Source organism: Ranitomeya imitator, chromosome 1, assembly GCF_032444005.1.
Source record: "Ranitomeya imitator isolate aRanImi1 chromosome 1, aRanImi1.pri, whole genome shotgun sequence".
Lineage (NCBI taxonomy): Eukaryota > Metazoa > Chordata > Amphibia > Anura > Dendrobatidae > Ranitomeya > Ranitomeya imitator.
The window spans coordinates 11596982-11609344 of record NC_091282.1 but is presented as its reverse complement, the minus strand read 5'-3'; the positions used below and the strand labels follow the sequence as shown (position 1 = coordinate 11609344).

The 12363-nt window shown below is 43.1% G+C and overlaps 1 protein-coding gene across 2 annotated transcripts in view; it reads left to right on the top strand.

Moving 5' to 3' along the window:
- Positions 1-11898, top strand: part of LOC138657437 (zinc finger protein ZFP2-like) — a 492419-nt gene extending 480521 nt beyond the window's left edge. For both annotated transcript variants that reach the window (XM_069745228.1, XM_069745229.1), the window contains exon 9: positions 10303-11898. In XM_069745228.1, the coding sequence (XP_069601329.1) occupies positions 10303-11603 (1301 nt within the window). In that variant the 3' untranslated portion in view covers positions 11604-11898. The remainder of the gene's footprint in view (positions 1-10302) is intronic.
- The last annotated feature ends 465 nt before the right edge of the window (positions 11899-12363 follow it).

The window sequence follows — 12363 nt, the reverse complement described above, 5'->3', positions numbered from 1 at the left end:
AGGAGCGCTGTTTGACTTTTCTATGCAAAATTGACTGTAATTGAGATCGGACGCCATGTTGCGTTTTGAGAGCCGCTGATGTGCCTAAACAGTGGAAACCCCCCACAAGTGACACCATTTTGGAAAGTAGACACCCTAAGGAACTTATCTAGATGTCTGGTGAGTACTTTGACCCCCCCCAAGTGCTGCACAGAAGGTTATAATATAGAAACGTAACGTAAAAATAAAAAAATCATATTTTTTCACAAAAATGATCTTTTCGCCCCCAATTTTTTATTTTCCCAAGAGTAACAGGAGAAATTGGATCCCAAAATTTGTTGTGCAATTTGTTCTGAGTACGCTGATACCCGATATGTGGGGGTAAACCACTGTTTGGGCGCATGGCAGAGCTCGGAATGAGCGCCGTTTTACTTTTCTATGCAAAATTGACTGGAATTGAGATGGGACACCATGTCACGTTTGGAGAGCCCCTGATGTGCCTAAACAGTAGAAACCCCCCACAAGTGACCCCATCTTGGAAACTAGACCCAATGAACTTATCTAGATGTGTTATGAGAACTTTGAATCCCCAAGTGTTTCACTATAGTTTCTAACGCAGAGCCGTGAAAATAAAAAATCATTTTTTTCCCACAAAAATGATTTTTAGCCCCCAAATTTTTATTTTCCCAAGAGTAACAAGAGAAATTGGACCCCAAAAGTTGTTGTGTAATTTGTCCTGAGTACGCTGATACCCCGTATGTGGAGGTAAACCCCTGTTTGGGCGCACGGCAGAGCTCGGAAGGGAAGGAGCACTGGTTTACATTTTCAACCCAGAATTGGCTGGAATTGAGATCGCACGCCATGTTGCGTTTGCAGAGCCCCTGATGTGCCTAAACAGTGGAAACCCCCAATTCTAACTCCACCCATAACCCCAACACACCCCTAATCCCAACCCTAACCCCATCTCTAGCCCCAACCCTGACTTTAGCCCTAACCCTAAGGCTTCTTTTACACATACCGGGTTTTTTGTGGTCCGTTATTGCGGGCCTTTTTTGCAGGCCATATTGCTGCAATTTTCACGGTCTGCCGCAATAAAGGACCGCAAAAACTTGCAGATCGCCGTGTTTCATGTTTCCAATACTATGGAAATAGTATTGGAAAAAGAAAATCGCTGATCTGACACTTTATAGTGATGTCCCTCGATGGGACAATGTAGAAGAAAAAAAATTAACATGTGTAAACAATTTTTTTTTTAATTCCTAAATAAAGAAAAAAGAAAGATATTGTTCCAATACATTTCTTTATGTAAATAAAAAAAGAAACAATAAAAGTACACATATTTAGTAAAACGAGGCAAAAAACAACGCTTTATCATCATACCGACGAACAAAAAGTGGAATAACACGCGATCAATAACACTGATATAAATAACCATGATACCGCTGAAAAAGCCATCTAGTCTCGCAAAAAACGAGCTGCCATACAGCATCATCAGCGAAAAAATAAAAAAGTTATAGCCCTCAGAATAAATCCATGTAAAAAATTTTTTTTATATAAAATAGTTTTTAGCGTATAAAAGCGCCAAAACATAAAAAAAAAATATAAATGAGGTATCGCTGTAATCGTAACGGTATAAACGCCTCCTCCAAGAAATTCATGAATAGCTGTTTCTCAGTCTCCCATGACAGCACCACGGAGAGAGGGGATCCGCCCTTCAGGGACAGGAAACCTACAGATAAAAGGGCCGTACCTCTCCCTCGCATCAGTTGGTTTCCTGTCCCTGACGGGGAGCCTTCATTGCGGAACCTTCACGAATATGTCTTCCAGACGAAGATAAAGGACCAGGGCCGGCCAGTCGGCATCCGGCAGCGAGGAGGCTCCTGCCGCGGCTGATCCAGTACTTGAGGCCGCCACCGCTGGGACTGATGGGTCCTTCAGGGTGAGTGGGGGGGAGCGCCGTCACCCCTCCAGAATGGAGTATGGGGCACCTGGCTTCCCCAGGAGTACACGCGCCGACAGCGTGCACAGTAGGTGCACCAAGATGGCCACCGCTCCGGAAGTAGAGCGTGACTTCTGGGGTGGGCGCATGCGCAGTAGCGCTCCACTCTTTCCCAATGAGCGCAGGAGGAGGGGTGCAGGACCAGAGGTGACGCTGCAGGGCGGCAAATTTTAAAAGGAGACCGATGCAGACAGCTTTTGCCGCATGCGGTCTCCATGGAAGGCAGTGACGAGCAGCTCCAAGAGCAGCAGCAGCACCACCAGCTTAAGCAGCAACAACAGAAGCGCCATCATAAAAAGCAGGATGGCCCAGCGGAGTAGCTGTTCCAGTAACCGCTCCACGCAGAGCAGCAGATCGGCTGCAGCGAACAAGTCACCATCTATGGATCCCTCGGTCCAGGATCCAGCCCCCCTCCAGAACCGGTACCTGCGATTTCATTTAATGGTGAGTGAATGTCGAGAAAGTCCATCATTGTAATGGGGTTCCTTCTGTTCCCGTAATAGGGAAAGAAGAAATCGGGGAAAATGAGAAACCGGTGTTGCCCCACTTGTAATAGACCCTTATCAGAATCTTGGGATAAGAAGCTCTGTAGATCATGCATACAAATAATAGTATGTGAGGAGACCCCGGATTTTACTTCTGAACTAAGATCCGCAATTAGATCTGAAGTTCAGAATGCCTTCTCAACCATCACCCAGGGGGAAAAATCAGTAAATAAAGATCCTGTATACTCAGTCTGACACCTCTACTTCAGGGGAACTGGATTCAGATGCCTCAGACTCCTCAGCTTCATCCTGGGGTGAAGATAAAGGAGGACGTCACTGCTTTCCCCTAGACGAAGTGGAGGGTCTGGTAAAAGCAGTGAGATCCACCATGGGAATGTTGCATTGAGTAAGATCATTTAGATCGAAACGCGTCGCATGTACTCTGCACTCACATTTTCGCACTAAGGCAAGGATTGCTGTTTCGCATTTTAATGGAGAAATAAAGTTTTTGAAATTTTTAAAGGAGCTGGAACGCCTTTCTTCTATTCCTTCTGCTATTCACTCATCCTGGTCCGAGATGAAGTTCCGTGCACCTGCGTGGATCGGTGAGCTGGCTGTGGCTATTTAGTCTTTTTTTTTTTTTTCAGCACGTCACTGCTTTCCCCTAGACGAAGTGGAGGGTCTGGTAAAAGCAGTGAGATCCACCATGGGAATGGAAGACCCCCATCCGGATAGAACAATCCAGAACATAATGTTTGGGGGCTTAGGACAGAAGAAACACAGAGTGTTTCCAATAAATCCAAATGTCGAAACCCTAATAAAAAAAGAATGGGAAACAACGGATAGGAAAAACTTGTCAGTTCCTTCCCTCACAAGAGAATACCCCTTTGAGGAGGAGGCATCCACATCCTGGCACAAAGCTCCTAAGCTTGATGTAGCGGTGGCCAAAGCTTCAAAAAAGTTTGCACTCCCCTTTGAAGATATGGGTACGCTTAAGGATCCCCTAGATAAGAAAGCTGACACCCTACTGAAAGGGGCCTGGGAATCAGCGGGGGGAATTGTTAGGCCGGCTATAACTGCAACATGTACCTCCAGATCTCATGGTATGGGTGGATCAACTGGAGAAACAACTGAGGGATAGGACACCAAGGAACAAAATCCTGGAATCCCTACCCATGATAACGGGCAGCAGCATTCCTAGCGGACTCATCGGCAGATTCAGTCCGTTTAACATCAAAATCGGCAGCACTTTCAGACACGGCCAGGCGAACCCTATTGCTCAAAAGCTGGCCTGGAGACCTTCAAATCAAGCTTAAACTATGCTCAATTCCCTTTGAGGGTAAATATTTGTTTGGTGAAACTTTGGATGATATACTCCAAAAAGCAGGAGATAAAAAGAAAGGATTCCCGAACCTAGGTCCAACATCATTCCAACGGCCCTTTCGGAATAAGAAATTCTTCTGTACAAAACCCCCACAGGAAAAAATTAGATGGGAGGAAGGACGGAAGGACAGGGGATTTCTCTTCGGCAACCCCTCCTGAGATAAAAAAAAATCCCCCAAGTGACTGTCTTCCCAGGTTGGGGGGAAGATTAACTTTTTTCCTCCCAGCCTGGGAAAAAATATCAAACAGCCCTTGGATCCTAGGTCTGATCGGATCGGGGTTGAAGATAGATTTCTCCTCCTTTCCCCCTCAAAACGAAGTCATAACTCCCCTTAGGTCTTCAACAAAGGAACAAAGAGCATTAGAAAACGAGGTCTTAAATTTAGTAAAGAAAGCAGTTCTACAGCGTGTTCCACCTCACGAAATGGGGAAAGGATTTTATTCCCCGCTATCCTTGGTATCAAAACTAGACGGTACATATCGGACAATAATAAACCTACGGAAATTGAACAACTATGTCCGAAACCTAAAATTCAAGATGGAATCAATAAGATCCACCATCAAGATACTGTTTCCAGGATGCTTTATGAGGGTATTAGACCTCAGAGATGCGTATTATCACGTACCTGTCCACATGGAATATTGGAAATTCCTCAGGCTGGCAGTCTTCTTAAAATGGGGAGGTGGAAGAATTCCAATACAGAGGTCTTCCATTTGGAATATCAATAGCCCCCCAGGTGTTTACAAAATTAGTAGCAGAAATAATGGCCCATCTGAGGGAACAAGACATTCTAATCATTCCATACTTAGATGATCTGCTAATAGTGAGCGACTCAGCCCAGAACTGCAGAGTTCAAAGAGACAGAGTGATGAGAACCCTGGAAAATCTAGGATGGCTCCTAAACTTTAAAAAAACAAGATTGGAACCCAGCAGAATTCAAGAGTTTCTAGACCTAACACTGGACTCACAAAAACAAGAATGCCACCTTCCAGTGTGCAAAACACAGAACATCTTACACATAGTAACAAAAGCCTTACGGAATCCCTCCATGACATTAAGAGAGGTAATGTCACTACTGAACTCTCTCTCGGCATGCTTACCGGTGGTACAGTGGGCCCAGATACACACAAGAGACCTCCAATGGGACATATTGGAGAATCAGTACAAGTTGAGAGGCCACTTAGAAAGGCAGATAACTCTAAATTCCTCTTCTATTCATTCCCTACTTTGGTGGACAGATGCCCACAATTTATCCAAAGGGATCCCCTGGGCAACAAAGAGATCCCATATAATTACTACAGATGCAAGCCCCACAGGATGGGGAGCTCACATGAACAACCTAGTTACTCAGGGGACATGGGAAAATCAGGAGCTAGAAACTTCTTCGAATCAGAAAGAGCTATGGACTGTGGGTCAGGCTCTCTCGGCTTTCCTACCCCAACTATGGGGTCACCATGTCAGCATATTTTTGGACAACCAAGTAGCAGTAGCTTATGTAAACCATCAGGGAGGTACCAGGTCCCACCTCCGCCAGGATCCTCAGACTAGCGGAAGAGAATCTTCTATCCCTCTCGGCACTACATATTCGCGGGGTAGAAAATCAAAAGGTGGATTATCTGAGTCGTACTCAAGTAAAGCGAGGCGAATGGGTCTTGAATCAATCCATCTTTCAAAGAATAACAAAGATGTGGGGAACTCCAACGATAGACTTGTTTGCCGATCACAAAAACAAAAAAGTAGAAGTCTTCTGCTCCCTTAATCCCAAGGGAAATCCTCAGGTTCTAGATGCCTTTATGCTTCCATGGACTCAGAATCTGACATATGCCTTCCCCACCATCATCCTTATACCAGCACTAATACGGAAAGTCAGAGAAGACAGGGCAAGGATGATACTAATAGACCCATTCTGGCCGAAGAGAACCTGGTTCTCTTGGCTGAGGATGCTATCTATCATCGACCCTTGTGTGCTAGCGGACTTCCCAGACCTCCTGTCTCAGGGACCAGTCTTACACCCTCAAGCAGCGAACCTCCATTTAACAGCGTGAAATTTGAAAGGACACTGCTGAGGGAAAGAGGGTTCTCAGACGAACTGATTTCTACACTACAAAAAAGTATGAAACCAGTTACCACTAGAACTTACTGCAAAACCTGGAGGAAATTCCTATCCACCTCCAAGGTAAAGATCCAGGAGGGGTCCTCAATTACGGAAGTACTTGAATTCTTACAAAAAGGTCTAGAAAAGGGCCTAGCAGTCAGCACGTTAAAAGTACAGGTATCAGCCTTAGATGCACTTTATAATCAGGATATTGCAGGCAACCCTTGGGGAGCAAGATTCATCAAAGCAGCAACAAGATCTAAACCATTGGTCAGCCAAAAATTGCCATCCTGGGATCTGAATCTGGTCCTATCTGCCCTAACAGGACCCCCGTTTGAACCGATAGACACAGCCTCCCTTGAAATGTTATTTTTAAATACCATACTACTGGTAGCCTTAACATCGGCCCGTAGAGTAAATGACATTCAGGCCCTATCGGCAACACCCCCATTGACGAAGATCCTAGATGATGGGGTTATATTAAAACCTGACCCAGCCTATTTACCTAAGGTGGCATCTCGGTTACACAGGTCCCAAGAGGTAGTCCTTCCTTCATTTTGCCCAAATCCTAGAAATGGTAAAGAGGAGGAATTCCACACTCTAGATGTCAAAAGATGCCTAGTTCAGTACCTAGAGTCCACCAAGAGCTGTAGGAAGGAAGGATCTCTCTTTGTCTGCTTTCAGGGGCCAAGGAAGGGACTTAAAGCATCCAAGGATACCCTGGCAAGGTGGATAAAGGAAGCGATAACCCTGGCCTACTCATCCACTGGGAACACAATCCCGGATGGTCGAAAGGCTCATTCTACAAGGGCCATAACGACCTCATGGGCAGAGAGGTCAGAGGTATCTATAGAACAAATCTGTACGGCGGCCACCTGGTCATCACCTTCAACCTTTTTTAGACACTACAGATTAGATTTAACTTCTACATCTGATTTGACCTTTGGGAGAAGTCCTTCAGGCGGTGGTCTCTCCCTAAGCTTCCATTCTCTGAAATGCTCTCCGTGGTGCTGTCATGGGAGACTGAGAAGGTTGTAGTTACTCACCGATAACGGTGTTTCTCAGAGCCCATGACAGCACCCTCTTATTATTCCCTCCCAGTACGCGTGCTGTGAGCACATTTTTTATGTACATAGCATAATTCAGTATATGCATGGTGTTCTTCTCTAATAAGCAATATTATAATGTATATATATTTTTTGTTATCATTAACCTGGAGGTCCTCTGATGCTCTGTAAACCAATTGATGCGAGGGAGAGGTACCGCCCTTTTATCTGTAGGTTTCCTGTCCCTGAAGTGTGGATCCCCTCGCTCCGTGGTGCTGTCATGGGCTCTGAGAAACACCGCTATCGGTGAGTAACTATGACTTTTTTTTTTTCATTCTGCCTCCCCAAAATCGTAATAAAAAGTGAACAAAAATGTCATGGTACCGATAAAAAGTCAACTCGTCCCGCAAAAAAAAGACCTCACATGACTCTGTGGGCCAAAATATGGAAAAATTATAGCTCTCAAAATGTGATACAAAAACAATTTTTGCAATAAAAAGCATCATTTAGTGTGTGACAGCTGCCAAACAAAAACCCGCTATAATAACCCGCTATAAATAGTAAATCAAACCCCCCTTTATCACTGCCTTAGTTAGGGAAAATAATAAAATAAAAAAATGTATTTATGTCTATTTTCCAATTAGGGTAAGGTTTGTTTTACACATACCGTTGTTTTGCGGCCCCATTAGATTTCTATGGGGCCGCAAAAACGGTAATAATAATAATTTCACGATGTGCCATATAGCCGTGAGGGCCATGTTTACAGCCATCAAAAAAAGATCGAGCCTGCTCTTTTTCCCGGCTTACAGACATGGCCCCCATTCAAAATCAATGGGGCCGCAAAGACAACAGAACTTTGTTTTTGCGGTGCACCGTGACTTCCGGTTTTGCAGAAGGATGATTTCTGAAACCCAAAAAACAGCGATCCGCAAGTTTTTTGCGGTCCACTATTGTGGCAGATTGTGAAAATTGAGGCGATACGGCCCGCAATAATGGGCCACATAAAACCCGGTATGTGTAAAAGAAGCCTTAGGGTTAGGGCTAAAGTTAGGGTTGGGGCTAAGCTTAGGGATGGGGATAAAGTTAGGGTTGGGGCTGGGGCTAGAGATGGGGTTAGGGTTTGGATTACGTTTACGCTTGGGATTAGGGTTAGGGGTGTGTCAGGGTTAGGGGTGTGGTTAGGGTTGGCATTAGGGTTAGGGGTATGGTTAGGGTTGGGATTAGGGCTAGGGGCGTGTTGGGTTAGGGGTGTGGTTAGGGTTGGGATTACTGTTAGGGGTGTGATAAAGTTGGAGTTAGAATTGGGGGGTTTCCACTGTTTAGGCCCATCAGCGGCTCTCCAAATGCAACATGGCGTCCGTTCTCAATTCCAGCCAATTCTGCGTTGAAAAAGTAAAACAGTGTTCCTTCCCTTCCGAGCTCTGTCGTGCGCCCAAACAGTGGTTTACGCTCACATATGGGGTATCAGCGTACTCAGGACAACTTGGACAACAACTTTTGGGGTCCAATTTCTCCTGTTACCCTTGGGGAAAAATACAAAACTGGGGGCCAAAAAATGATTTGTGAAAAAAAAAAAAAAAAAAAAAAGATTTTTTATTTTCACTGCTCTGCGTTAGAAACTGTAGTGAAACACTTGGGGGTTCAAAGTTCTCACAACACATCTGGATAAGTTCTATGGGGGTCTAGTTTCCAATATGGGGTCACTTATGGGGGGTTTCTACTGTTTAGGTACATCAGGGGCTCTGCAAACGCAACGTGACTCCCGCAGACTATATCATCTAAGTCTGCATTCCAAACGGCGCTCCTCTTCCGAGCTCTGCCATGCCCCCAAACAGTGGTTCCCCCCACATATCAGGTATCAGCGAACTGAGGACAAATTGGACAACAACTTTTGGGGTCCAATTTCTCCTGTTACCCTTGAAAAAATAAAAAATTGGAGGCAAAAAATAATTTTTGGGAAAAAAATATGATTTTTTATTTTTACGGCTCTACATTCTAAACTTCTGTGAAGCACTTGGGGGTTCAAAATGCTCTACACACATCTAGATGAGTTCCTTAGGGGATCTACTTTCCAAAATGGTGTCACTTGTGGGGAATTTCCACTGTTTTAGGCACATCAGTGGCTCTCCAAACGCAACATGGCGTCCTATCTCAATTCCAGTGAATTTTGCATTGAAAAGTCAAATGGCGCTCCTTCCCTTCCGAGCTCTGACATGCACTCAAACAGTGGTTTACCCCCAGAAATGGAATCGGCATACCCAGGACAAATTGCACAACAACTTTTGGGGTCCAATTTCTCCTGTTACCCTTAGTAAAATAAAACAAATTGGATCTGAGTAATTTTTTTGTGAAAAATAGTTAAATGTTCATTTTTTTTAAAACATTCCAAAAATTCCTGTAAAGCACCTGAAGTGTTAATAAACTTCTTGAATGTGGTTTTGAGCACCTTGATGGGTGCAGTTTTTAGAATGATGTCACTTTTGGGTATTTTCTATAATATAGCCCCCTCAAAGTGACTTCAAATGTGATGTGGTCCCTAAAAAAAAAAAATGGTGTTCTAAAAATGAGAACTCGCTGGTCAACTTTTAACCATTATAACTTCCTAAAAAAAAAAATGTGGGTTCTAAAATTGTGCTGATGTAAAGTAGACATGTGGGAAATGTTATTTATTAAGCATTTTGTGTAACATATCTCTGTGATTTAAGGGCATGAAAATTCAAAGTTGGAAAATTGCGACATTTTCAAAATTTTTGCCAAGTTTCTGTTTTTTTTCACAATAAACGCAAGTCATATTGAGGAAATTTTACCACTAACATGAAGTACAATCTGTCATGAGAAAGTAATGTCAGAATCACCAGGATCCATGAAAGTGTTCCAGAGTTATAACCTCATAATGGGACAGAATTGTAAAAATTGGCCCGGTCATTAACGTGCAAACCACCCTTCAGGGTTAAGGGGTTAATAAATATGTTAACAAGAAGCGGGCCCAATACTGACCCCTGTGGTACCCCACTGCTAACCGCGACATAGTCCAAGTATGCTCCATTAATAACCACCCTTTTTTTCCTATCTCTGAGCCAGCTCTTAACCCACTTACACATATTTTCCCCTATCCCCATTGTTTTCATTTCATGTAGCAACCTTTTGTGTGGCACCGTATCAAAAGCTTTTGAAAAGTCCATTTACACCTTATTACCGTTCCTTTCACTGATGAGGTTCTTCATTGTGAGCTCCATAAAGTAAATGTATAAATGTAGAAATCTCTTTTGAGTTGCAGAAGAAATTCACATCCAATCTACCTTTCTTTCTTATAGTAAATCCTTGTGATATTAATGGTTTATCACTAAATTGTATAAAAGAAGATATCAGGAAGCACTCTAATGGAGAATACCTCTTTACCCTTCATGGACCTCCTGGACGTCACAGCACTTCACTTTGTAATAATCTTCCTAATCATGAGGAATCCTCTCGTGACCAATATCGCATTATTACCACAATTCCAGGAGCCAAAGTGGATACAAGATTTCAGTGTGACCAGCAAATTATTAGAAGCTCAGATTTTTTAGCAAAAAGAAAACACAAAGGGGAGAAGCCATACTCCTGTTTAGAATGTGGGAAATGCTTTACAAAGAAATCAAAATTTGTTAGACATGAGAGAAGTCACACAGGAGAAAAGCCATTTTCATGTTCGGAATGTGGGAAGGCCTTCACAGATAAAGGGTATCTTATTACACATCAGAGAATTCACACAGGAGAGAAGCCATTTTCATGTTCGGAATGTGGGAAATGTTTTTTATATAAATCACAAGTTGCTATGCATGAGAGAATTCACACAGGAGAAAAGCCATTTTCATGTTCAGAATGTGGGAAGGCCTTCACAGATAAAGGGTATCTTATTACACATCAGAGAATTCACACAGGAGAGAAGCCATTTTCATGTTCGGAATGTGGGAAATGTTTTTTATATAAATCACAAGTTGCTGTGCATGAGGGAACTCACACAGGAGAGAAGCCATTTTCATGTTCAGAATGTGGGAAATCCTTCGCAGGTAAAGGGTGTCTTATTTTACATCAGAGAATTCACACAGGAGAAAAGCCATTTTCATGCTCAGAATGTGGGGGGGCCTTCACATATAAAGGAAGTCTTATTAAACATCAGAGAATTCACACAGGAGAGAAGCCATTTTCATGTTCAGAATGTGGGCGGGCCTTCACATATAAAGGAAGTCTTATTAAACATCAGAGAATTCACACAGGAGAGAAGCCATTTTCATGTTCAGAATGTGGGAAGGCCTTCAAATATAAAGGAAGTCTTATTAAACATCAGAGAATTCACACAGGAGAGAAGCCATTTTCATGTTCAGAATGTGGGAAGGCCTTCATAGAGAAACGGGATCTTATTAGACATCAAAGAATTCATACAGGAGAGAAGCCATTTTCATGTTCAGAATGTGGGAAGTCCTTCAAAGCTAAATCGTATCTTATTATACATCAGAGAATTCACACAGGAGAGAAGCCATATTCATGTTTACAATGTGGAAAGTCCTTTAGAGTTAAAGGGAATCTTAGTAGACATCAGAACACTCATACTAGAGAGACACCATATTCATCTTAAGAATGTGGGAAATGTTTTAGAGATAAATCACATTTTGTTAGACATCAAAGAATTCACACAGGAGAGAAACCATTTTCATGTTTACAATGTGGAATGTGCTTTACAAAAAAATCAGGTCTTGTGAGCCACGAGAGAAGTCACGCATTGAAGCATGTTCAGAATGTGGGAAATCTTTCATACACAAATCATATCTTGTAAAACATGAGAGAAGACATGCAAGAAAGATACTGTAATTATGTTCTGTGTTTTATAAATGTTAATAAACATTGCTCGGTATAAATGAGTACACCCCCTTTGATAAGATGTAATTAATATCTCACTGAACTTCAGAACAATTTCTAACATTTTGCCAACACTGAGTTTCATAGAACATGTTGGTGGGGGGATATGATGGAGAGGAGCTGTTTGGGAATATGATGGCTAGGAGCTGTGTGTGTGAGAGGGCAATATAACAGAGGAGCAGTATGTGTGGGGAAAAATATAACAGAGGAACTGTGTGTGGGCAATATGGCAAAGAGAAGCTGTGTGTGGGGATATGATGAAGAGGAGCTGTGTGTGGGGGAGAATATGACAGAGGAACTGCGCACGGTTGGAATATGACAGGAGCTGCGTGTGTGTGGGAAATTTAACAGGAGCTGTGTGTGGAGTATTTAGGAGGAGATGAGGGGGGAATATGATGGAGAGGAGCTGTGTGTGTTTGAGGATATGATGGAGGAGATGTATGGGGGAATATAATGGAGAGGAGCTGTGGGGGAGAATA